We start from the raw sequence: 26,862 nt of genomic DNA on the forward strand, positions 1-26,862 counted from the left end.
TGCATTCAAAAACACCAAGTGTTTTATTTAGAAAAAATAAACAGCCTTGCTTTGAATGAGATTAACATTCACATGAGATGACATCTGCCGTAATTACACGAGCCAGAGACACACTTTGCCCCACCGGTATAGAAGGGTGTGTATAATCCCTCCTTTTGAGTACTGTACTCCTCCTAAATGGCTCCACAGCAATTCCCACTGACCTGTCTTAAATTTCTGCTGGTGGTGATTTAATCTTTGGTTCTCCCCTCAATTAGTTTATTATTTTCTGGTTTAGTTTCTCTATCAGCCCATCTTATTTAAACTTCATCCTGTAATTTATTTTTTTTTTGGAGCTTTACATTTTTTTCCTAGTAGGCTTTCTAGACTTCAGCCAGATGGGGCCTCTCTTCTTTCCCTTGGCTCTACTCACTGTGAGGAGAATAAAAGCCTCCTCTGTTCTCTTTGGACAGGCTTCCAGCATTTGTAGGATGGTTTATCTGGAAGAAGCATTTCATATTTTTCCATGCTGCAATAGGCAGTCCCCACTGTACACTGATATGCTGTTATCTTCACTGCCAAAGAAGAACCAAAACTCAGAAAATGTTCTCCCCAGCCCTCTTTTAGAACAAGACAGCGGAGAGAGCTCGGGCACTCTCCCCATCCCACCCCACCATCCTTGACTTCTCAAGAAGTCTTTGAGCTCCAAATTCCTCCTGCCACAGGATCACAATTGCCAGAAGGGATGTCTGGAGCTCTCTGGTAGAGCTCCATGCTCCAAGCAAGGCCAACTTCCATCAGTTCACCAGCACCTTCTCCAGTCTGGAGTGGACCGTCTCCAGGGATGGAGATCCCACACCTCAACAGGGTCACTGGCCTCCGTGTGCTATTTGATTGTCCTCCCAGGACAATCCTTATTAAAGAAAAATTAGAGAAGCAGGCAGGGAGGAGACTGCAACCACACAGGCTGGGCCTCCTCACCTGTGTTCCTCCCTGGACGGCTGGTTCTCCACAGAAAGTAGTGCTTCAGGCTGCCCACAGTGCATGCACACTGAGACAGGCACTTACAAAAGAAAACAAAACCTACCAAACCACAACATCAAAAAACAGTCACAGTAATAACTATTTTTGAGATTCTTCCTCCTCCATCGTGTTTTTTTCCATCTCCCACATGTAGAGCCTCTGCATCTGAGAGGAACTCAGGACAACGCAGAATCTAACACCCTTTTATGCCCCAATGTAATATGCTACAAGGGGCATGCAGAAATTTACCTGCCCAGGGGCTACTACTGACGGAAAACCAGCCTTCACTGTAAACATGCACCCGACAGGATGTCTGAGCCTCCTTTTCCTAGCAAGCACTTTTCTTGCCTCGAGTATAAATACATTCTGTAGAAATATATAAACACATAATTTAAAACCTGCTTGGACACAAGCAGGATTTGGAAGGAAGGAAACCCCCAGTGCAACCCCAGGGGAAAGCTTACACATTCACACAGTTCTATCTGGGTCCCTTGGTCATTCCTTGTGTCCTTTGCACAAGCAGTCACAGCAGCTGCGGCCTTTGAGATGGTGCCTCTGCTGTAGCACAGGACTGTAGTGTTTGTGGGCTTCTCAACACAATTAATGCTGCAACGCTCGCTTTCAGGCACTTGCTTCACAAACTCCGATCCGCAGAAAACATCATCCCGTGCCCTTGACTGTGAGCACTGTTGGGTTCTGTCTGGAGATGTTATGGCTTGTCGGGTGGCTGGGTCCTCCGCCAGACGTGACAGCGACTCCTTGGCCTACAGCCTCATGTGGAACAGGGGTCGTTTCCAGCAGGCTTCAGGACCAGATGGGAGAAGCCTTTCCAAAAAAGCAGCCTTGGCCTCATTTGGACAGGGCGATTGCTGCGGCTGGGAAGCAGATAAATTCTGCTGTCTTTAGCACTTGAATAACTGCTGCCTCTACAAGGCAGCCACCCCTCAGCTGAGCACGCCAGCCTGCAGGGTCAAGGATGGTCCTGCCCGGGGCCAGCCCGCAGCAATGCTGAGCAGAGCTCGCTCAGGCTGCTCTCATCATTCTCCTCTGGCTCACTGCTGGAGTTGGAGGGGTTGCTGCTGGGCAAGCTGTGGCCAGCACCTGTCCTCAAGGATGCCTGCTGCCCCTTCGGGTCCGCCCAGGCAGGAGTGTTCTGGTACTTTGGCTGAGCATAGTTCCTCTGGCTGAAAAACTGCCCCAGCAGAGATTTTGGGAGGATTTTCTGAAGGCTTTCACAAGTCCTTTTCTTTGTGCTCAGCTGGGTGTAATGCAAATCCAACTGCAAGACCACATCCACCTAGAAGGGGAGAGCAAAAGACACGAGGTGATTCGGAGACTAAGACTTGAAACAGAGCTTTTTTGCTCAGTCAAAAATCCTGACGGACTCTGCTGGCTGTTCTACAGGCTCACAGCCCCATGCTGTGGTGTGCTGGAGCAATGCTGCTGCCACAGAAGATGAGCTGCTATGTACGCTTGTGACATTCGAGGGCCTGAGCCGTGGTTTCTGGATTTCAGGACCTCTCCTGAGATCAGGCCACCTCACTTAAGACCTTATCAGTGCAGGAGAGCATCACCCCAGGGCACTGGTGCAGGGGAGTTGGAGGGGACAGGGACTGCGCCCAGGCAAACTGCACCCACACGAGGAAGGCCATGACATCTGTCCTGGTCATGATGTCTGTCCTGGCCACAGTACAGCACTACACACACAGAGGGAGGCGTGCAAGGGCAGGGATATGAATCACTTATATAAAACTCACATCACAGAGTAAAAAATGAGAGTTTAAAACAGCAATGCTCTGCAGGGATCCATTTGCAGTCTAGCACTACTTTAGATCTCTATAAAATACGGTGAAAAAAAAATCAGAAAATAGCAGATTCATGGCAGCCAAATCCCTGAACGTGAAACTCTAGCATGGGGCTGTGCCTGAGATGCCTGGCTGTACAAAGCAGGGAAATGTATCATGCAGCAAGGAGATTTTCCCTGTGTGCCTGGCAGGCAACACAGGGTCCAGCTCTCATGTCTGCATTTAACAGCTTGGGAAGGGTTCAAGAAAAGAGCTCCAGGAACAATCAAGGGCTGAAAGAGCTGCCATATGCTGAGGCACGTACTGTTCTCAGCAAATGGAGCTCGCTGTAGGCAGATCCACACAGCAGCTCGAGAGCAACGCTCAGGGTGAGCCTGCATGGAGCAGAGCAGATAAGCACCTGGCAAGATCCACTGGCTGGGTGATAGAGGGAGAAAAAAAATAAGGGAGAAAGCAGGTGCATGCTGCTATTTGCAAAGAGAGAATCTGTTGGAAGAGACAAGGCAGGCAACTAGCAATTCTGCCTTCTCATGGTCTTTAAATAGTTTGAGAGTCTTTTGAAGTGTGCCAGAGGCAGAGTTTGGCCCAGGTTTGGTAGTATCACTCTGACAGCAGGGGATAAACTCTCCTGCTGCTCGAGTTCCTGGCCAGCCTATGTGCCCATCTCTCAGGCAAGCACAATGCTTACTGAGATACCCTTCACCCAAAACATTTGGGCTAGTCCTGACCTCTGTGAGGTTGCTACAGGCAAGGAACAGCCTCTCTGGCCAGACAGCACAGAAGGACAGGATAAACCAAGAGAAAGAAATCAGCTTTTGTGCCCCAGAGACCAACAAACTCCTCTAACATCAATATGGGCACTACACTGCAACACAGGAGGGTCTGAGCCCAGATGCTGGCCACTTTCTGCATGGAGCCAAGAAATGCATGGTCAGAGGGGCACAGCCAGTGGGGATGGGGAGTACCAGTTGTGTGAGGGAGCAAGGGAACAACAGAGATTTGCAGCCCTCTGGCAGCCCTCTACCTGAATTTTCTGTAGTCCACAGAGCTGGAAGATGCAGTCCTGCTCCTCCTGCTTGCAAACAGATGCCAGCAGAGATTCCACTTGATCCGGGCGGCTCTCCTCCAGGTTGGCCACATCATCCACCTCCTGGGTCAGAAAGACAAAGGAAATGTAAGGAAATTTCAGTGTCAGCTTAGGCCTGGAGGAACAACTGCCCATCAAACATGCTGCTTCTCTACACGGCAGGGACCAGGGCTGGCCTGTGCTCTTGCCACCTGGGCTAGGGGCAATGCTGCGTACCCTAAGGGAAGTAGTACAGAGTGCAAACAGCAGAAATACAGAGATTTTACACACACGCCTTGTGGGAAAACCTAGCCAAACATCCCCTGAGGGCAGCAACAGGAAATCTGTGGTGTAATGGGGTCTCCAGCAGTATAGATAGCAGCAACAGCCCGTATCACAGCCACCTGTAGTGTAAGGGGTGTGTCGACGAGGGAGGAAGGAGTTTTCTGAAGGCAGTGCTGGAGGAAGCTCTGAGCTGTGCTGGGTGCTGAGCTAGCCCCTGCCATCTACAGAACTGTCAATTCTTCCCTAATTACTCAAACTTTTTCCAGAACAGCTCCCTCTCTATGAGATCCTATTCAGTAACCATCGTCTCTTGGAGCCTCCCCTTTTGGCCTGCAAAAGGCCAAAGCAATTTGTTTCTGGCCAGAATACCAGGGGTGGAAGCTAAAATGTTGGATCCCAAATGCTGGCTGGGATCTACAGGCATCAGAGTCACTTTTGCCTGCAAGGCTGGCAGAACAGGAGTAAACAGCCCATCAGCTGTCTGTTGCTGATCCAGCAGGTCGGCCAGAGGCAGGCTGAAGAAATAGCATTTATCTCGGGACAAAGCAAAGCCAAATCCCATCACTGCACTTGGCTACTCATTACTGGAAAGATAACCTGGAGGGTGTTTAGGAGAGATCAGGGCAGCAAATGGAGTTGCAGGAAGGGGGATGGCTGTGCCAACAAAGGGAGGACACAGCTCATAGGAGGATGGAACAGCTCTCCTGCTCAGGGAGCCTCCTCACGGTTCCTTCAGCCAGCATAAACTGAGTCTGAAACAGAAGACAGAGTGCAATGCAGAGCATCTTCTGCAAACGAACACTGCCCTCTCCTGCCCTCTCCTTCTTTGGCTCATCACATCAGGTATCTGCTCCGAGCTCCCTCAACTCAGCCACTGCTGTGCTGCACTCAGCAGCCGGGTTAAGATACACCTGGAGACCAAACAGAGGGACCAAGCGGAGCAGCCTGGAAGCCACCGACGCAGGGCTTCAGCAGGAGGACCACAAAAAGGAGCAGAGTGCTCCTACCGCACCCAGCCAGCTTCACCTCACCTGAAGCTGCTGACATTGCACTGCGATGGAAGGACAGGGCAAGCATGCAGTCAGCCCGGCCTTGGGTGAGCCTACCCTGCCAGCCTCCTGCCATGGGAAAATCACCAACTTTCAGTGCTTTCAGTAGCATCTCTGGACTGTTACGAAGGTGCCAAAGTTATCTTTGAACCTTGCTAGACTTCCACAGCAGTTTTTGACTTCTGCAGCTCTGCCTTCCCCAGCGCATCCCCACATCCACAACCTCTGTCCATGAGTGCCTTCTCTGGGATCCATCAGCCTGTTGGAGCTGGGGTTGGGCCATGTCCCCTTCTTTCTCCTTGCAGCCACGGATGTGCTGTGGATCAGATGACTTCGAAGTGCCTGCTTTTGCAATTGCATTATCAGCCTTTGTGGTCACTGAATCTTTGGCGACTAACATTTTAATTTGGTTCACACCAGCAGGGCAGGGATGCTCAGATCTGTTCTAATGTATGGGACTCTTCTCCTGAACATCTATCGTTCTATGTCAAGCCCCTTGTGGCTGGGCTACCCTTTTTTTCAACCTAAGAAAAAAACAAATATTGCAGATGTGACTAGCACGAATACAAGACTCCAATGCAAGTTAAGACTTGGTGCATGAAAAGCCAAGCAGCACCAGGAATCTGGGATGGGGAGAACCACGCAGCCTCCCTGAACGGGACAAAGCCATTCCCTGGCATTGAACATCCAGATCAGATGTGCTGTTTCTCTCTGGCACAGACCGGGGGAGCAAATTGACCCAAACAAGGACCCACTGCTCCAGCCTCAGCAACGCTGAGCGCCAGAGAGGGCTTCACACAAACCTGGGAGCTCTTGGCAGAGCTTTCTGCCCTGCTTTGGTTGCACCAATCATTGTGGACTGACCAGAGCAACTGACTCATTTCCCATCCCATGCTTATTCTCGTGCTTGCTTCTGCCTGTGCTCAGGACCTTGCACCTGCCAAGTAACAGCCTTGCTGTCAGATTGCACCTCCAGCTTATCCAAATCTTTCTAAAACCCAACCCTGTTTTTTCAGCACACTGCAGTGCTCCCCATGTTATGGGATCTGCACATTAAATAAGCTCATGCTGTGGCACATCACTGATGTCATTAATGAAAACTGAAAGTAAAGCCACAGCCCTGGTTTTCCAGAAGAAACATATCCAATCACCCTGAGAGTAGAAAAGTTTCCTTGGTGAACCTCATCAGGTTGCTGCCAGCCCACCTCTCCAGCCTGCCCAGGTTCCCCTGGATGGTGCATCAGCCACTTCTCCCGGTTTTGTGTCACCAGCAAACTTGCTGGCAATATACTCTGACCTGTCATCCAGTTTGTTAATAAGATTTAACATCTAATAAGATCGTTAATAAGATTTAACAGGACTGGCACCAGTGCTGATCCCTGGGGTACACTGCTAGTGACTGGCCTCCCGTTGGAGTTCATGCCACTGATCACAACCTCTTGAACCTGGCAATTGAGTCTGTTTTCCATCCACTTATCTAGTCTGTTATCTCATCAGCATTATCTCAGCGTGTCTATGAGGAAGTTAGGTGAGAGACTGCTAAAAGCCTTTCGACAAAGGCTATCAGCTTATCAGGCACGGCTTCCCCTTGGTAGTCCACACTGTAGTCCACACTGGCTGATTCCAGTTGTACACCTTGTCCTTACTGTGTTTGGAAATGCATTCCAGGATTATTTGCTCCATCACCTTCCCAGATCTTTACTCTTGCCCTTCTAAAAGACAGGAGGGACGCTGGCTTTCTTCCAAGCCTCAGGAACTTCCATTGACCACCATGAGCTGACAGTGGCCTCGCAGTGACATTTGCCAACTCCTTTAGCACTCGTGGCATGGTTTATGTCCTAGTTTCTTTAAGTGCTCCATGATCTAATTCCCCTCCACCAGGGGAAAGTTCTCCTTGCCCCAGAGTTCCTCTCTGGTGTCTGGGAGTCCTGAAGGCCACTGAACAGTAAAGACTGAGGCAAAGAAGATACTGAGTACCTTGTCCTTTACCATGTCCTGTGTCACCAGGGTCTGTGACCCATTTAGCAGGAAGGTTGTATTTCACTTGCCTTCCTTTGCTGGTGTAGAAGCCCTTCGTGTTGCCACCAGATTCAATTCCAGACAGCCTTTGGCTTTCCTAACACCATTTCTGAATCCATGTCTCTACAGTCCTCCTGTGCCATCTGCCCTTCCTTCTACCTCTCGCATCCCTGCTTGTCATGTCTGAGCTCAGTTAGGAGCCCCTGGCACATCCATGCAGGCTTCCTGCAGCCTTTGCCTGCTCGTTGGGATTCCTGAGCTTAGAGGAGGGAAAAAAGAAAAAAAAAGCAACAAAAAAAAACACCCCACCAGCTCTGCTGGACCTCTCATCTCTCCTGGATTGCATCTCACAGAAAATAGCTCTTGAGCCTGGTGACCTTCAAGACATTCATCTGGGCAAGGAGTGACCTAGTCTCAAGGGATCAATTAAAGCCTTGACATACGAGACTCAGAGCTTCTCTGCCGACAGCAACTTGTTATCCACAAGTACATGCACTCTGCTAAATTCCCAGCCTCTGTAGCCTCCTGCGCCAATGACTTCCACAATCTAATTACAATGCACACAGGCAAGTATTTCCTTCCATTAGTCTCCTTTATCATTTCTGGCTGGCTAGGAGTCAGGAAATGGAGAAAAGGGTTTTCTGAATTAATATTTATATTCCATTCGTAATTACAGACAAATGTTTCCCCATGATGGAACGTACTATTTAATGAGGATGATGCCCCAGAATTGGCAAGGCCAGAGTTTTGGTGGGCCCAGAGATTCAGACACTCTAAATAATATGGGGAGAAGGTAAATGGGGAGACCATTAGGTCAAACAGCTCCAGATCAAGTGACTTGACTTGAAAATATGGAGCTTCAACACAAAAGTTTAAAAAATTAGGTATTTAAACAGTACAGAGGAAAAAAAAAAGGAATGTCTTAGCTCTCAGCATTACTCATTTCCACCTATGTCCTAAAATAGCTTCTCTCTCTGAAGAAGATGCAAGACAAAGGACAGGAAAGAACACTACCACTGGACAATTAAAGAAAATGAAACAATGCTAGAAAAGCTCATCATAATTATCTCTGACAAGCCCTACATCAAGCCCAAGCTCTCTGCTGAAGTCACTTTGGTAGTCAGAATATGGCAAATGTCATAAAATCTGACATTTCCTCAGCCAAACGGCCCCCTGGACTCATCTCCCAGGGCTTAAAACATACACCTCACATCACGCCTGTGTTTGCCTGCCTTCAGCCCCCAGCTCCCGCATCTCAGCAGTGCGCTCAGACAGTCCTCTGGCTCCTCTCAGTGTCCCTGGCAAGCAAGGATGCAGCCAGAGTGCCCAGATCCCCAGAGGAGCCAGGCGCCCTCCTGCAGACACCCCTGAATCTCTGGGTTGGTCCCCAGGGTGAGCGTGGGTGGCCTCAGGGTGGGATGAACTGCAAGGTGTGGGGATGTGCTGCCATGTCAGCAGACACCACTGGAGGTCAGTGTAGGCTAGCACCGCCATGCAGCAGACAGGGACAGGGATTTTACCACTCCAGCTTTCCTGGGTCCCTTTTTTGTCTCCCTGATCCCTCTTGCGCTAGTCTGGGGTGCAGGAGCAAGCAGATGGGTCTCCCTTTTCCCACAAGCGCTGCTGTGGCATGGACACACGCACCCACACACAAAATTTTCAGGCGTGTTTTGGGAGTTCACAAGGGGAAATGATGAAATGGTTTTGTTAAGGGGCAGGATCAGGCTCCAAACCTCCCGCTGGACGCACTGCTCCGCATCAGTGACCACAACGTGCTTAGGGGCAGCATCCCTCCATGAGCAGCAAGGGCCAAAAGATCCACCAGAGTCATGCTACGCTTCAGCAAAGGGACTACAGAAAAATGAGGAAGATTGTTAGCAAAAAGGACCAGCAAGAGAATTAAATCCTTAGCAATAGCGTGGAGGCCACTTGAAAAGACCACGCTGTGAGCATGGTCTGTTAGGAAAGGTGTGAGAAGGGGTATGAGGAAGCTGGTATAGATCAAACGGGAACAAGTCCATGAGAATATATCATTGCGTTGAGATATTTTAGCACAGCGGGTTAAGACGGGATCGTTCAGAAAGCCAGACCTGCTTCCAAACGCAGAAAACAGACAGGCTCTTCATCTCAATCAGATTAAATGCAATAATTTAATCAGGCAGGCCAGAAATCAGTCTGACGAGTAACTGGTTAAAGGCATTGAAACTGGCACTAAATCCTTTTCACAATGCATTAGGAGCAAGGCAGGCAGTCTGCCAACCACTGACGTGTGGAAGGAGCATTTAAAGAGCACAAAGCTCCTGCAGGGAGGCGGTGTCAGCAGTAACAGTGGCGGGGATCCTGTTTCAGATGGGTTCAGCCTTTTCCAGCCCTTGGGACCCCTTGGGCTCACCACAACCCTCCCTCCCCCTCCTGCCCCAGTGGGAATAGAGGGGAATGGGACCAGCATCTCCCCATTTGAGACTCACGGTTGGCTGGCGGAGCATGAGGTGGGCATCAGTGATGTGGGCCGGGGGGTCCTGCAGCTTGGCGCAGACAGACATCACGTTGGAGAAAAGGTGTTGGAAGCGGAGCTCTGCCCGTGCCCCGCAGGGGAATGTCACTGTTTCTCTCGGTGGCTCTGCAAGGGGAAGCAGAGTGGGGTCAGCACGCAGTTCCTCCAGTGATCCCGCTGCAGAGAGGTGCCTCTGAGGGGCACAGCGACCCCCCTGCTCCTTCCAGCCCTGCACAGCTCACCGTGGCCACATCCCCAGCGCTCCACGGCTGCTCCCAGGGGGCAGATGGGGTCTGTCAGGGAGCGGGCTTCCTTCAGAGTGTGTTTGATCTCCATCACCTGCTTCCCAGTGACCAAGGGATCCCGGCCGATGTCTGGAGGAGACAATTTAGAGGCACAAGGGTCATTCCAGGTTCCTTATTTGCCACCCTGCCTTTCAGACCCAACATTAGCATCCTGGTCCCGCTGCCAGGTTATTAAAACTTTCCACAGGGTATGGCCCAAAACTTGATTTTGGGGGCAGGGGAAGTGTGGGTGTTCATCCTCACTGTCCCCCTTGCTGGAACTTGGCTTCTGCTGATCTCTCTTCTCATCCCTGCTGCTGAAATAAATTGTTTCTAACTCGGGTTAAAAGCACTCCTTTACCTTCTAACACATCCTCCAGCATGTGTGTAACCTTCTTCTCCTGCAAAATATGTTTCTTCAGATATTTCATGAAGATCCCAGAGCTGAACTCCCCATCCTGCAACTCATAGGCTTCCGCATCTTCACACCTGTAAGGGTAATGATTCATCTTTACCTTTCTGCAACGGGGAGGAATCAGGGTTTGTTGGCTGAGCCTGAGTTAGCTCCTCACACAATACTGCCAAGTGCTTGATGTTAGCCTCAGAGAGGATGAGAAGGGCATGGGATGGGAAGAAGTGGTGAAAGGGGACAGGAGAAAAGAGCACAACTTCTTTTGTCAGCCTCGCTGGGTGACAGCAGCTGAGCAGCCCCTAAGGCTAGCACTGGAGCAGTAAGCGATGCTCATCTTCATCTCGGGAGGCTTCTGGTGACCTGCTCATGGCACACATGCCTTGGGAATCAGGCTCAGGTCTAGGACAGGTGACAGGAGCTGATGCCACCTTCACAAGTAACCTGTAACTGATAAACAGGCTACCACTAGCAATGGCAGGAGGAAGAGAAGTGTTCAAACAGGAGATGCTAGAGATAGGATAAGAGCCAGAGAAAACATGAGAAAAGCAGTATCAAGCCTCCAAAGCCCCCAGGCATGAAGGTATGAAAATAGCTGGGAAAGTGCCAGCTCCTGCCAGGATTTGGTCCTGTGTCACAGTGTGGGCACAGCAAAATATACTTACGTGGCGTAGCCATAAACGATATTGCCCCAGGGCTCCAGCGGCTGTACCTGGGAGAGGGCACACTCTAGGTTGTACCTGTAAGAGGAGATAAAAGTACCAGTCAGTGCTGAGAGCAACAGTGTGTGCCTGGAAGGGACAGCCAGTGTGCTCCACAAAATCCACCTCCTGTGGATGACAATAATATTAACACCCATGTCAAATATACTCATGTTACTGGGGCAGCAACTGAAACTAAAGCTAGGAATCCTAAGAACCCAAACCACGGGAAAATGAGCAGACAGGGTCACCTCTGAGCTATCTACACTGGTAACTGCTCTCTATCCTGCAAGTGAGCCTAGAGCTGTGGGTGCAACCATGCCTCCTCCCTTCTGAGGCTAGTTTTTTACAAATTCAAGCAGCAGCACACTGCAGAGAATGTGGGGGTTGCAAGGGACTGCTGGCTCTGAAGGACTTGGAGGTGTGCACCAAAGCACAGCTTGAGGTTATGTCTTGACTGCCTGTCTCAGGGTTCTGGGGTGCTCCACAGCTCTCCTCCAGCCCACACACATACCTTCTGCCCCAAGAAACCAAAGCTAATACATGGCCAGGTCTCACTGAGGGATGGGATCAGTACAGCTGGAAGCTGGTTCTGACACCAGGGTGAGCACAGGCCTGCTATTTTCAAAATCAGTTATATCTGAAGTGATAGTCCTGGTTTCCACCAAAATAGATGTCCTGGTAGCACTCTTGGCAAGCCTTACCTAGGAGCTCGCCCAAATCAAGACATATTGGAGAGCACAAGCACTGGTTGCTTCTGAGGTAGGAGGTCTACACCAGTGATTTGGAGCTGTTCCCAATCGCACAGGGATAAAAGCCAGGCACAAAGATGGCATTATTTGGTGTTATTCAATTCCAGCATAGCTTGCTGGGGCTGAAGCTGGCATGCTAAAGAGAGCAGAAGGGATCGTTGTATTGCCAGCAGCCAGTGAGTTACCTACTGCTGGCGGCACAGCCTGTAGATGATGTTCAATGGCAGTATTCATCTGGCTTGTATAGGTTTTCTAAAGATGATCAAAAGAGAAAATGTTGAAAAGGAGATACACTTCTAAATATGAACACTGACTGGAGAGATTTATCTGCCTCCCAGGTGCTCCTAAATGAATACAGAAATCTGGGATGCCAGGTCCAAGAAGAAATGAGACAGCACATCCCAAAATACGCCTGTTGTCCACATGCTGGGAACATCCACCTGAGGCTGCACAGACAAAAATTGAAGAAAACCTTTTGTGATGGCATCAGCAGGCATCCACAGCTCCAGATGCAGCTGGTGCATGCAGCAGAAGTTCTGGCCATGGTTCCCTGCCCCATGAGAAGACAAAGTTTTTTTCCAGACCATGACTAAGCACAGGAAGATGTCTGACATCAGAGAAGGTGGCAGAGCTCCCTCCTGCCTCAGGCCCTATAGAGGCTCATTCATACAGCACTTCTCATACAACCCGGTTCTGATCTGCACCCCAGACAGAAGACGGTGTCCTCCTCCTGTCCTAAGCAGCACACTTTAGAAACCTTCATAAATCAGGGAATTCCTGGAAGAGGCAATCGCATCCACCCTAAATGAACACATAAATGTACTAGGTTACACACAGGCTCCTTGTTCCTGGTTCGTTCTGTGCTGAAGCTGAACATCTGCCACCGCTTGGCAAAGGACCGTGCATTTCTCATCGCCTTGGCATTTCTGATGCCGACATATGGGGCGAAGAGATACTCCGCGTGAGATCCCTCTTAGCACACACACAGCTCCTCCTGCTTCACGGACAGCTGGGCAAGCCACCAAAAGACAACAGCTATCTGCAATTCACAACATCAGTTAAACCAAAAGGGTGTTGGGAAAGGGGGCCCTGGGAGCCCTGTTTTACTGAGTGCTGTAAACATATGCATCTATGAAATCCAGATGCTTTGCTGAGCTGAAGCAGTGACTTCTTAAGAAAAACAAGCTGGGCAGAGAGCTTCTGCCGCAATTCCCTGTGAGCCCAGGGATAACACCTTCTGCACTAAGTGCTGCGCTTGCTGTGGGAGAGGGTAGAAAAGAAGTGTGAGATTGGGGGAGGAAGAGAGAAAAACAGCCACATCACCATGCCTAAACATCACAGCAGATCTCACATTGCATCCTTTTCCCAAAGTGTTGTAAGAATTCACGAAGCACATAAACAGCCAGCGACACCAAGGACGGAGGTATCAGCCCTAAAGCCACTTCATGGGTTGTCGCTGTTTGTGTTAGAAACCCCAGTGCAGCACTGCCCTGCTCTTTCCAGGTGGAGCATTTGACGTTTGGGTGAGTTCCTGGCCTGACCTCCACCCTCGGATTTGGCAGGAGCTGGGCTGATGATTCAGCAGTGCCCCTCAGCAAGGGCTCTCAGCAGCACGGGGCAGGGAATCGAGGCGCTCTGCTCCCACTGCGTGCTGGCAGAGGCAGTGAGACAGCAGGAGGAGAGGGATGCTTTGCCACAGGGCTTTTGGGGCATGTATCCAGGGACAGCAAGCTCTATCAGTGTTGGCAACTCAGAGCTGCAAATGCAGGGTAAGTCCCAGTGCAACCAGCTTGCAAGCTATTCGAAGCAAGTGTTCCCAGCTCTGCAGCTAAAAGATGTCAAAGACCTAAAGTCTTGCCAGGGGCTAGCAGTTCTTTTGGGACAGTGCTATCAAAATCTTTACCGCCTTTCCATTGCTCAGTGCAGGAACCACAGAAGAAAGAGGGAGAATTTTCTGCCTTTAACCTCCAGGCCCTTCCTGTCCAGTAAATCCACCTAAGGAGCCACAAATAAATGAAACAATCACAGCTTCTACCGGCTAAGCCTAACTACCTCTGTTGGAAATGGGCAAGCAGTAACTTTCTGCAGCCCACAAGATGCACGATGGAGATGTGCAGGCCAAGGCAGGATGATAGGTTTTCTACACTGAGAAGAAAAAAGCCAATTCCTGACCTCAGCAGCAGCCTTGGTCCCACTTAACACGACGACGTCAGAAGCCTTTAAGGCCAGTAAAATCAAGTGGCATGGCTTAAAATATTTTCCACATTGTGTTGCCTCTTCTTACTGAGATCTTAACAAAAACACAGCCGAGAGAAAGAGATGAGCTCAATGGCCTGAGCATGCAGGGCAACTCAGTGAGATGACATGGGGACACTGCTACAGCCTGCCCGGCCGGGTGGGTCAGTGCAGGTGGCTGAGACATAAAAGGCCAACCCGTACTATAGCTATGCTGAGTTTCAGCTAGCACTTTATGCCAAAGCGCAGCCAGCCCTTTGCAGACTGCAGCTGACCTGCCTGAATAGCCTCTATTTGTCAGGCTTTGTCATTCCCCTTCTCTCCAGCACATCTCAGGCAGGATCTGATGCTTACAAAACCACATCTAGCACGTGACTGACTGTGCTCCCGGGAGACCCTGCAAGACCTGACAGCCTTACTGATTTTATGGCACGGACGGATAACCTTTCACAGAGGCCTCAGTGGTGCAACAGAGGACAAACATCTCACGTGGCTGTGCAGGAGCCCATTGCTGAAGGGGGGATGAGGCTGGCAGCTGTTTCCCCAAGCCCTCGAGATGCCACAATCTGCCTGCCCCACTGAGGAAGGGGGAAGAGCACCCTACCATTTCCTGCAGGTGTCCAGCAGGATGAGGTTCAGGGCCGTCTGCTGCTGCTGCATCTTCTGGAGGATCCTCTGCACGCTGATGCAGTTCTCAGGGGCATACGGTTGTGGAGCATCAATGGGGACCATGTAGTTCCTCCCCAGATGTTCATAGCCATGCCCAGCGTAGTAGAATATAGCTGGAAACAAGGAGAGGAGAGGATGAGTCACGGTGCAAACCTGTAGGCTTGTAACCAGCTTCCCATGGCCATCTTCCACCTCCCACGCTCAGGGATACTGGCATGGGACAGACTTACACCAGGAGCACTTACAGACAGAGAGCTTAAGCAATGTTAGCCTCACAGTTTCAACTTTTTCCAAATTCATTCCCTTCAGCAGAGCTGACAGTAGCCCCAGGAAGCCCTCCTGTACTTGTGGTTTCCAGCCCCTCTTCAGGAGACACCAAAGTCACTGGGCATACATTAGCTAAACTGTAATCATTTGTGCTACAACATCCAGGCTTGGATGCTAAAATGTAATCATTTGTGCTACAACACATTAACAGCCTTTTAAGTAAGAAACACCTCAGCTTCCTAGTTTTGGAGGAGAGACTATCAGCGGTTTAGGTAATGGGAAACACTCCTCTGGTTTGAAAAGTCAGCCTGCATTTATACAACTATGAGCCAGTGGAAAATGAGATTTAGAAAGACAGAGAGATGAGTTCTCCAGATGTCCGGATCATGTAAACCACGGGCTTCAACAATCTCAAGCCAGATACCAGCCCTGTAAGGTGGGAGAGGAGTCAGATGTCTCATCCAGATATCTGTGGGAAGTCCAACATCCAATGTGAATTTTGGTTTTGAGTTTTACTCTCGAGCATATGAAACATAACAACGGTTTCTGCCTGTACAAGAGACAGCAACATGGGAACATCCAGCTTGGAAAGACAGCACTGAGGAAGGTGACACAGCCAAAGCTGGTGCTTCTCCAGCCCCTGCACACGTGGGGCTCTCCTTCTGCCCAGGGACCCCCAGCTGGGCTGTAGCTTCCCAAAAAGAAGCTGTGCAGTGGCTGTCTGCCCCTTCCCAGCACTGATAAAACTGCTTGTGGGATGCTGTCGAAAGACAGCTTGGGGAACTGAAATCTGCTAAAAATAGCTCCACGAGGTGACGCAAACAGTTGCACTACCGCAATTGAGGGACAGTGCAGAATGAGGTCAGAAATGGGAACAAGCAGCTAAGAGGCAAAAGTAAGAGAAATTCATAAGCCAGATTCACTGCCAAAGCCCACGCTTCATTAAGTAACCTCTCCTCTATTTCCCTTCCCCTCTTCCTGCCCCTGTAGTTTGCAGAAAATTCACTTTGATCTCTGATGCTGGAAGGGGTGCAATGAGTGGGGCAGGAGCCGAAGGACTGAAAGCATGATCTCATCGTATGGAGGCCTAAAGTCAGCAGGGGTTTCCATTCTCAGGGTACGATGGAAAGTTACTCAAACAGATGTTTTCACAGATGCCCACAAGGTTTGGGTTCCTCTTCTTATGGATTGCCAGCCCGAGACAGAGGGCTCTGCCTTGCAGCAGTTTTAAACTTTCATAATTCACAAATCAAAGCCTCAAAAGCCTGCTCCAAAAAAGAGTATAAAATGGGAAGCATTCTGGAAAAATCAGATGCAGGCATTTCAGGCTTGGACTCTGAAGTAGTCAAGCAGTTCTGGCTTTTGTCTGTCTGCCTCCATTTCTGTACATAAAATGGAGGTGATGACATCCTTTACCTGACAGTGTCACCGACACTTGGAAAGACCTGAAATATTACAGAAAAGCCCATAAGGGATCATTAAATCCCCTAACTTTGGGGGTCCTGTTTTGCACCCTGAATACACTGTTGAATGCTCCCTGTGCTATATAAACCACAAAGACTTGAGTTCAAACAGAAAGACAGGTTCTTTACATCATCTGAACAACTTTGCTGCAAATCTTTCCTGGACTTAATCTCTCTTCCTGAACAGGAATGTCAACATTTTGCCTAGAGGGGGAAAAGGTGTTGTTTTTGTTTTGCTGTTTTTTGTTTTTGTTTTTTTTTCCCTGAGTTACATTTCAGTGCTCTTCCCACATCTTGTGAGTCAAAACTGCTGAACAGAGACAAGCTTCCGAGTACCAAATTAAAAAGGGGAAGCTCCAGGCACTGCTTATAATACAGGAAATGTCAGCATGATGCTTAATTAACGCATGACAGCTTATTCCTAGTATTTCGCTTGTAACTTTCTGTTCTTATTGCATTTCCGACATTATTTTTTTGACTCAGGACTTTTTAGGACGCTTGAAATAACCACTAGGGAGATTCCTTGTTTATCTGAGGACTATATAATTAGACTATTCAGGGGATGTCTGGGGCCTTCAAAATCACCATTTCTAAGAGGAGGTCTGGAGGAAAAGCAGCCAGATGAGCCACCACCTCCATGCAGTGAATTAGAGAAGCCTTTGAATCCCCTCAAACATCCAGACATACGATACCTCTGTGCCTAACAATGAAGCCTGGTTTTGTTCTGGGATGGAGAAATCTCAGATGAGGCTCAATAACAAAAAAGCACAAAGTCCAGCACTCGGGCAGGTAACCCCAGGCTGTGCTTTGTCCGGGGCTGAGCGCTGACTGAACAGCAACCCTGGAGATAAGGACCTGGGATCACAGCAGACACCCTGATAATGATGAGCCGGCACCTGGGAACAGAGCTATGTTAGGAGACAGAGGACCAGCAGGGCAAGGGAAGTTCTCAGCACTCTCCTTGGCCCTAAGGAGACCCCGCTTAGGTCCTGTGTCCAGTTTTAGGGACTTCAGTTCAAGAAGAAGGTGGAGAAGCCTCACCACCATCATCCAGCATGTACGAGTTGCATGAAACCTGAATTTCTCAATCATTTCTAGGTGTTTATCCTGGAGCTAGTGCCTTGAAAGATGGGTATATAGGGTTTAGAAGGAGTTGTTGACTTCCTTGTAAATATGCACTAACAAGACAAGGTAATTAAAGGATTTGTGCTTCACCTGTTTTTTTAATCTCATGCAAGAAAACAGCCGAAAAACTACTGGCAGATGCATCACAGCGAGATGCAGCACAGTTCAGGTGGAGAAGCCCTGGGGCAATCAGCAGGCGGACTGACCCAACACCCCACCCTAAGCCTGGATGCCACCCATTTACTGCAAGAGTCTTCCACTCAAACAGTGCTGGGACCAGCCTGTGCCAAGGTTCACTGCCTCAGAATAATAGCAGACCACTCAGCTTAGAAAGCTGTAAAGAAAACTACTATTTGAAGCAGGCTATGCCTAGCAAACACTTGAGGATTATCAAGGTTCAGTAATTCAGCTGTTAATGCTTTCCTTGCCACTGCACAAAATCAATTTTGCCAGGAAGGATCAATGGCCACAAATGCAGAAAAGCACTGGAAGTTTAAATAAGCCATGACAGAATGAAAGGTTCGCCATTTCCAAATCCTTTTCTTCTCCATTGCTTACGAAAACAGGGGAATTGCCATGGAAAATAATGCCGTTTGGTCCTCGTGTGCTACAGATACCAGGTAGGAATGGCAGTGCCTTACACAGACATGGAAAAAGCACAGCACCTCCCCAGGGAGGACACTGGCTCAGGAGAGGCAAAGCCTGAGATCCAAGGGGATTTCAGACAGCAACCACAAAAGGAAGCTGCAGGTGAAGTCATAGGAATACACTGTCATCAGATGACACACGGCTGGAGCAGCAATAACTGCATGATGCCTTTCCCTGCCAGCTCAGCCTCCCTGAGTGACTCAGTGCCTCCCGGAACAAGGTAGCTTTGCAATGTTTCCATCTGTGGCCTCGTCCCTATCCATTGCACAACCTCCCAACCTCACACCGAGTGCTGGAATTGGCCTGTGTTGACTTTTGCTGTCTCAATACCCTGGTTCGCCATGCAGCTGAAAGGGTGGTGACGGTAAGCACTTCCCAAAGCAGGCTGTGCCTCATGCTGAGGTTTCAAAGAAAAAAAAAAAAATCTGCCAGGTGTTTTGGGGGTATCCGTCAGGCTGGAAGACCCTTAGAAACCTCACGGAAGCGACTTTTCACCACCAAAATCTGAACACCTGCTTTAAGACCCACAAGATCTGCTCTTTGGTTTTATGTTTAAGGAACACTTCCCGTTGAAGCCCAGCCCCAAAGCCATCTGCAGCTGGGAAAATGCGCTTCTGCAAAAAAGGCTGTCAGAGGCTCAAGCTGGACCATGAGGAATGAGAAACAAGCAAAATGTGGCCAGCTGTAGCCATCACAGGTCAACAGGAGCTCCTGTCCTGGAAAAGGGCCAAGTGGGGCAATCAACAATCTCCTGAATTTTAAAACACCCTCTCCCAACCCCAACTGGAAGCACTAACTCCCCAAAACATCAGCAGAAAACCATGCTAATTGAGCCACAGGGTAGCCATGTGACAGTGAAAAACCTGTTCTGCTTGCCTGGAACCTAGACAAAACATTTACCTGAAGAGAAAAGGTAATTTTTTTTTTTTTTTTTTTTTTGCTCCTCCCTTGTATCAACCACTGCTATGTGTACATAAACTGATGCCTTACCATAGACTCCTTTTCCCAGGAGCTGCAGGAACCGACTGACTGCTGTCACCATCTCAGCCTTGTTCAGGTCCAGAAGAGAGACAACTTGGAAGCCCAGCTGCTTCAGAAGAACGCTCAGCTCAAACACATCTGTGACGGGAGCCATCAGGTTTGGATGATGCTGGTAGCGGTTGTTGCCCACTAAAAGTGCTATCTTGCCTGTAGCTAACAGAAACACCAAGTGAAAAAGCTGTAAGCACACAGCAGGTGGCAAGGTCTCACTTCCTTCGGCTGGTGTGAGGGCAGGGGAAATCTTTCTCGCTTTTAGGCAGGAAGGTTAGACCTCACCCTGTCACGAGCCTGAAGTGCCCTCCAGAAAGCCCTCAGCCTTCTGAACACTTCGACAAAACATGCAAGGCATCATTTTGAAAGAAAGACCGGAAAAGTTTCCAGGTGGAAAGCAAAACCACAGAGTGGAGGAGGATCTGCACTACTGAGGTTATTTGGCACCAGCCCTACTGTGACTGTTTTGCATGCTGGCGGTGCCTGGGAGGGGGAAGCTCTGAGCCAGAGGTCCTTTCCCCCCACAGGGCTGAAGGAGGGAAAGCCAAGGCTCTTGCTTTCATTTTAGCCCCCAGCTTCCCCTGTAGGAAAATCAGATTGGCTTTCAGCAGCTGTGGGAGCAAGGAGCTTTGCTCTGGTCCAAGGAGGTATTTCAAAGAAGGGAAAAGGCGTTGTGTGACCCAGACTTCGTAAAGTCATTTGGCAAGTGCGGAGGTTGAGATTGGGTTACTCATTAGGAATAATCTTACTCCACTGGCTGAGACTGATCAGGTCTTGGCAGGGAAAAAGACTCTCATCCTGTGCCTCACAGCTCTGATCCAGAGAGCGCAGAGCCAGCGGAGCCTGTGACGATGCAGCCATAAAGGCTTGAAATGGCCTCTGCAAGAAAAGCACCCCTATGCCCTGCCCTCCCATGCACCCTGGAGCTTGCCTTTTAATCAAGGGAATAATTGCTCAGGAAGAAACGATGACAGCACTCACCAAAAAACTTCTCTGAACGACAGGAACCTGGAAAAGAAAGAGGGGAACGATAAACCAGTGCTCAGCACTCAGCATCCCAAGTGCCAGCCCCCACAACAGGTCGGAAACCTGTTCCTGTGGCCCCTGGCAATGCAAAGCTGGATCAGGCAGCGCATCTGCATCTCATCCGCATCTGTAGAAGTAAAACAGGCTGCTCCTTGGGCAAGTTTTTCACTGCCTGCTTGGTAACCTTGAAGACACTTGTCTGCTGATTTCAGGAGCCTGCCTGAGCTGGCCTTTGGGAGGGACCTGAAACCCCATGTCAGCAGCAAACGGGAATGGCAAGTGGTTGGAGTTGAAAGGTAGGGCATGTCGGAAAGGAGGGTGCCTGTGTGTGAGCAGCCAGGAAGCAAAGCTGAGAGAAGGGGCAGGCAGGAGAGCCGGTGTGGAGGAGCTGGTGCCTATCAGGACATCTGTGCTGCTTGGACCAGCCCTGCCTGGGCTGCTGTGCTTCCCAAAAGCTCCAGATTTCCCTATTTAAAAAAACAAAAAATCCAGCACAGGAGAAAAGCCTGGAACTCTATAAGCTCTAAATGAAGAAAGGGCATATTTTTAATTGCATAAATCTTATGAGCCTGGAAGACCTTTAGCACCTGAACACACAGTGATGACAGCGCTGGTAATGCTCCAGGGATGCCTGGACATCCATCAGAGCAAGCCTATTTGTCCTTTTCTGCCCTCTGACAGAGCCACCTGTTGCATTTTAAAGCTACTCAGCCGTAGCATTTTGAACCCAACCCAGTCTGATGTCCCTTTCATGCCGACTGTTACTCCTGGGTGCTGTTTTGCCAGATGCAAGAAGGCAGGGAGAGTACGCAACACCCTGATTATACAGGACCAGTTTGCTCCCTGGAGAGGTTTTAAAGACAGCCTGTAAGGCCAGATGAGAAGTTTATAGCATAGAAAAATCTCTAGATGGAGTAAAGAGCCCACAAAGCTATTTCTGACTCACTGCAAAGGCAGAAGGCCAAAGCAGCCATCACACTGGAGGTGGAGCATGCCCAAGGCTCCGGGGATCCATCTTCTCCCCAGGATCCGTCAGGTCACACAGCACACGCTGCATCAGCCCCGGGCTGCTAGCCCGATGGGGCTGAACCTTCCTGAAATAAACACCATCCTCTCCAGCTCCACGCGTCTGAGCACATCGCTTCGTCTTGGCAAGGCTGTGAATTAGTTTTAGTGAAGGGCCCCGGTGCAATTTGTTGCGGGATCTACTAAACCAGCACCTCGGCAAGGCAAGAAAAACTGCAGTGAGCACCAGAGAGTGCATCCTAATGTGGCTGTTTTCCTACCATCCACAGGACGCAGCAGCATCCCAAGCCGCGGTACAGCCAGGCAGACAGAATGCTGTTTTTTTTCTTTTACAGTTGCCACTTCCCTCGCCAAATCTGAACCCCGTTATCAAGTGGTCCCATTTATCATGGGGAGGCCAATGCCTGCATTCCCAGCTCAGTAGGGTTTACGCAGCTCTGCTGAGATCATCCAGTATATCCAGGGTGTGAAATTGTGCTCTGCAGGCTGCTCCTGTGACAACTGCCACAGGACTGCCAGGACACTCCGGGGTTTCTGCAGAGCCCCATGCTGCCTCTCCACTCTGAAGTGTCTTATGTTCCGCTCCCCATGTAAGTGTTATTTAAAACCAGTGGTCTTTTTTTTGTGTTACTAAAAGTCTGTTCAAGCTGGAGAAAGGTGTGAGTGGCAGAGCCATACACCCTACTTCTAATCCCACACCCCTCAGCGCAGCTTCCCCTGCACAAAGTGAGCCCCAGGGTAACACCCTGGCACTGGCCTCCTTCTGCACCGGCATGGCATTTCCAGGCAAGAGCACTAAAATCCTGCAATTACTTCTCAAGCTAGAAGATGATTTGCAGCAAAGCAGATGTGGGTTGGCTCTGCTCACCTATGTGAATGTCCACTGCGTTGGTCCAGTGCTCTCCGTGGCTATTGGAGGCACAGCAGAGGTACGTGCCGGAGTCACTGACTTTGGCGTGGGTGATCTAGACAGATCAAAAGTTAAATCACATTATTTATGGTGACAGTTTGCACCCTCTCAACAGTATCTGACAAATGCACCCTTGTTTCTGGAATAAAACATATTTTTGTAGCTACATGTATTTCCTGCAACCTCATTTATCGCCTCAGAAAGATATCTAAGATATCTTTTCCATGACTTTTGTCTTCCTAAGAAGCTCAGTAAGGCCACACAGTAATGTTTGCTGCAAACCCCAGCTTCTAGAGAGCAGGAATGCTCTGCCCAGATGCCCTCTTTTCTTTATCCAGCAGCCCTGAAACGCTGTGTCATAGCCATACTCTGCCCCATGAACCACACTAGCAGGACAGCACGTGGCCAACATCAGAAGGTTGCCCATTTTTCCTCTTAGGTGGCATTTTCTAGATATCCATCACGCCCATTGCTCTCTTCTAGCAAGTTTCTAATTCATATCCATCCCTCCTGAAGCAGGACAAGAGTGCCAGCAGTTCTGGCTGGCAAGGACCTCTGCAGCTCTCCAGCCCAGCCTAGCCTCCTGCCCAGAGAGGAACTAAAGGCACAAGCGGGTCAAAGCAGCTGTGGCTCTGCCTAGACACGTCTTGAAAACCTCTGAGGACAGAGATCTTGTGGCCTCTCTGTGTACAGGCTGCACCACTGCACCCATCCCAGAATGAAGAATCTATTCCTAGTTCCCACGCTGAACTTCCCTGGGAAAAGTTCTGTTGGAGGCCACTGTCCCCTGTAACACCACCTAGGAAGAGCTTGGCTCTCTTTACCCTGCTTTAAGTGATGCCCCAGGAGGAAATCCACCTTTCTTGCACAGAAGACAGCACTGATTCAGCCAGTGACCAACCACAAAACCAGACCTTTTTCTGACTCCCTGACTCTTTCCTGTTGTAACTAACCACTTTTCCTTCTAGCTTTCCTGCAGGCAGACACTGTTCCTGCAGCTCCATCACTTTACACCCGCAGCCCCCTGCATGTACATACAATAGCTGTTCTTGGGCCACTGCAAAAAAGCACAAGAGGCCTGCTGAGAGCCCTCAATGCCAGCACAAGGCATCAGTCTCTTATTTCTTACAGAAACATCCACAGCTTTGAAAGAAGCCCATAACATGTATTCCCTCTTCAACCATAATCCTTCAGTCAGGGCTATCAAAGCAACAGATGTAATCTGTGGGCTGCAGGGAAACACGGCTCAGCATGAGGTTGTTTCTCAAGGGCTGATGAGAGGGGGAGGACAGGCAACCAGAGACTGTTTTCTGACCCCATTCACCTGATCACACAGATCAAAGCGTGCCTGAGCCTTTACACACAGGTAAGAGCCAGGCTTAAGGCCTGTGACCTGTCCTATCAAGGATGACAACAGCACAGAATTTTCAGCAGTCTCTCTAAGGCTTCTGAAGCTCTCTCACACTCACCGTCCCGTCAGGATTCTCCCATCACCCAGCCCCGTAGCCAAGGTTTCTGAACCATCCCGAGGTAACATTACCCAGAGCTTTTTTTTCTTCTGGTGTTCCAGCACGTTCCCATTGCAGTACCACTGGTAGCTGGGGGCTGGGACCCCCATGGCAGCACACTGCAGCAGGAGTGGCTTCCCAACCTCCACCTTCTGCTCAGTGGGGTTGAGGATGATGACCGGTTCTCCTTGCCAGAGCTGAGGGAGCAGTCCTATGAAGCAGGAACACAAAATTGGTTCCCCATCCATGAGAAGAGAAAACAATGATATTTTTGTACCCTGCAGTCTGTGTGCATTGCCAGAGAAGTGAACATTTTCCATCCGCACCAGGAGATGCCATCCCATGGCATGGCTGTAGTTGCAGCATCACCACTGCACCCTTCTGCAGGGAATCCTTGAGAGCAACACCCACAACAGAACATGACACACCAAAGCCCTGCCTTGTGCTTCCCAGTCCCAAACATGCCCTGATTCCTGGTGATGCTCACCCTTTCCTGTCAAGGGTGCAGCCAACACCCAGAGGTATTTTTGATAGATTGCCTCTTCTAGTCCCTCTGTCCAATGCAAAACAACACACACCCAGTATAACCTCCCTCTGATAAACCCATGACGAGTAATCAACAGGAAGAGCAGGTAAATACAGCTGGGGTTATTGGGACCATGACAGGGACCTGAAACATCCACAGCATGGACACAGGAGTCTGGCTAAGACCTGCATGCTCACATCACTGGGGCGATCTTTCTGTATAGTGATTTTCAAGCTGGGAGGACACACTGTCCCAGGAAGCACAGAGTGATGGCTGTAGTGATGTCTGGCAGTATCTGTGCAAAGCAGAAAACAGAGAAAAGCTACAAGACGTGTTAGTACCTCTGGCAACACACGGATGGACCTCCACCTTCACCCAGTCAGAGAAGACGGCGTTTCTGTAGAGGTCATTGACTCTGCAGGTGTAGAGTTGGGTCTGCTGCGCAGTGATGGGCAGGTCTTGCTTGGTAGCACCAGGAATCTGGCAGCAGACAGACTAAAGGGAAAACACAGGTGGTGGGCAGCGAGTTGCCACTCACTGCTGGCAGCAGAAGGGACCAGCAGGCTCCTGCTAAAAGCAGGAAAAGCAGGAATCCCTCATTTTGTCACCTCCTCCTGCCACAGGGATACAGGGAGAAGGACGTTTTCGATGGCATTCCCCATGGCACCTGCTGAAGCCCTTAGCATGGTCACGTAACTGCATCCTGCCCCCCCCCCTCCTTTCTCTCCCAGCCCCCTGCCTCCCACCCAGTCTGCCCACACAGGGCTGTCTCCGCCATGCTGCGGGGCAGGGGGCAAGCCTGGCACAAGGACTGGGGTAATCTCTGCTCACAGCATTACCTGGCGCTGACAAAACCACTGGTACTGTAGCGACGTACGAGCCTCGGCTCTGCACCGCAGCGTGAAGGAATACCCGACGGGGACGGAGACGGAGACCGGCTGCTCGGTGATCACAATGGCTACGGAGAAAGAGGAGCGAGCTTGCAACAGGAGCACGGCCACAACCCGGGAGGCACTGCGTGGGTCACTTTTTCTCCTTCCAAGGAGAAACCCTCCAGCACAACCCACGGTGCTCCACCACTCACAACAGGAGCGAGGCCCCGAGTGCAGACAGGGCGTACTGAGGAAGGGAAGCTTTGAAAAACGAGGATGCTTGACATCCTGCAGGTTGCCACGCTGTTTTAAAGGCGGCTTCAGCGAGCTTTTACACAGGCAGCAGCACCCTGCGGTGCACGCTTTGTGCCGCAGCGGGGTGAGAGGCACCTTGGGTGCACTCACAGCAGCACCTTGGGTGCAGCTCACCCAACCTCTGACCCCAGCATCGCCGCTCCCAACGTGCTGCCGGCTGCGAAACACACAGCACCACCCCGAGCTGGACGGCTGACCCGCGAGGCTCCGTGCCCAGCGCCTCTCACCTGGCTGCATCGCTCTACCGGCGCCTCGTCCCCCGCTCCGCACCAGCCCCGGCCGCCCTCTGCCGGCCCGGCAGGCGGCTCCTGGCCCCGCCGAGCACCTGCGGAGGGGAGAAGCAGCGGCACCAGGTGGGCAGGCGGCCCCCGGACCCCCCCCGGTCCCCCGGCCCGACCCCGGGGCGGCGTGGCGGAGCCCCAGCCGCCCGCTCTCCCCGCTCCCCCCGGCGGTGGCTTCCCCGAGCCGAGCCGCGGGGCTCTCACCTGCCGGCATGGTGAGCTCCGAGGAGCCGCCGTCCTCGGGGGGCAGCGCCGGGCTCCGGCTCCCCGAGCCGGCCGGGCTCCCGCGGGCCCTGCGGAGAGGCGGAGGCGCTCACCGGGGGGTGCTCGCCCAGCCGCGGCCCCCCGGGGTGCTCCAGGGGCCACCCGGGGGTCTCCCCGCTGCGGGCTGGGGACGCGGGGACGCGGCCCCGCACTCACCTGCCGCCGGCCCCCGCCGCCCGGGGAAGGCCCTGCCGGGCCCCACAGCCGCACTTCCGCGCCGCCGGGCCCGCCCCGCAGCCCCGCTCCGAAAGCGAAACGGAGCCCGGCGGCTCCGCCCGGGGCCGGGGCTGCCCACGGGTGTCCTCATCCCGTGCCCACGGGTGTCCTCGCCCCGTCCCCTCAGCTGTCCTCGCCCCATCCGTTCAGCCGTCCCCATCCCCAACCCCTCCGTTGTCCGCACCGAGTCCCCTCCGTTGTCCCCGTCCCCTCCCCGTTGTCCCCACGGGTGTCTTCACCCGTCCCTCTGCCACCCCTCGCTTCCATCTCCAGCCCCACTCCTGCTTCTGCCCCCATCCCCACTGCCTCCCCCGGCACCATCCCCACGACCACCCCCAGCCCCTCTCCCCTCATCCCCACGGCCGGCCCCACCTCTGTCCCCAAGGCCACCGCCCGGGGGCTCATGGTGGTACCCCAGCCGTGCTGTCCCCACTCCTTCAGCTGGGGAAAGTGTGGCGAGACCCAGCCCGCACTGACGACAACCTGCTGGGCTGTTTCCGCCACGAAATTCCCCCACCGCCTGGGCTGGCTATCACGAGGGCTCCAGGGGAAGTGTGGCTGGGCCAGCCCGCACAGAGGTTGCACAAGACCCTTCGGGACAGGGCAGAAAGCC

At 51.2% G+C, this 26,862-nt stretch overlaps 1 protein-coding gene across 6 annotated transcripts; it reads right to left on the reverse strand.

Annotated features, from left to right (window-relative positions):
- Window positions 1-26,862, reverse strand: LOC101794933 (mucosa-associated lymphoid tissue lymphoma translocation protein 1). 6 transcript variants are annotated; one of them, XM_072043537.1, is made up of 16 exons: window positions 26,622-26,862; window positions 25,974-26,062; window positions 25,716-25,813; window positions 25,141-25,259; window positions 24,643-24,796; window positions 23,808-23,986; window positions 22,226-22,322; window positions 20,287-20,313; window positions 19,264-19,467; window positions 14,706-14,883; window positions 11,079-11,153; window positions 10,366-10,493; window positions 9,963-10,094; window positions 9,695-9,846; window positions 3,832-3,957; window positions 1-2,299 (listed from the first exon to the last, which is right to left on the reverse strand). In XM_072043537.1, exons 1-16 carry the CDS (start codon window positions 26,652-26,654, stop codon window positions 1,973-1,975), a joined length of 2,118 nt encoding a protein of 705 aa, XP_071899638.1. In that variant the 5' UTR covers window positions 26,655-26,862; the 3' UTR covers window positions 1-1,972. The 6 variants fall into 6 exon arrangements, with proteins under 6 accessions (XP_071899638.1, XP_071899639.1, XP_071899640.1 ...); XM_072043538.1 differs by lacking the exon at window positions 26,622-26,862 and adding an exon at window positions 26,190-26,398; XM_072043539.1 differs by lacking the exon at window positions 25,974-26,062 and having other exon boundaries at window positions 26,622-26,853.

This window comes from Anas platyrhynchos, chromosome 11 (genome assembly GCF_047663525.1).
Source record: "Anas platyrhynchos isolate ZD024472 breed Pekin duck chromosome 11, IASCAAS_PekinDuck_T2T, whole genome shotgun sequence".
Classification (NCBI taxonomy): domain Eukaryota; kingdom Metazoa; phylum Chordata; class Aves; order Anseriformes; family Anatidae; genus Anas; species Anas platyrhynchos.

Coding starts and splice junctions, on each gene's coding strand:
- LOC101794933 (XM_072043537.1), bottom strand. CDS start 26,654: ATGAGCCCCCGGGCGGTGGCCTTGGGGACAGAG. Junction 19,468..20,286: donor TCGTTCAGAGAAGTTTTTTG/GTGAGTGCTGTC, acceptor TGTTTCTGTTAG/CTACAGGCAAGATAGCACTT. Junction 3,958..9,694: donor TCATGCTCCGCCAGCCAACC/GTGAGTCTCAAA, acceptor TTTCTGACCCAG/GAGGTGGATGATGTGGCCAA.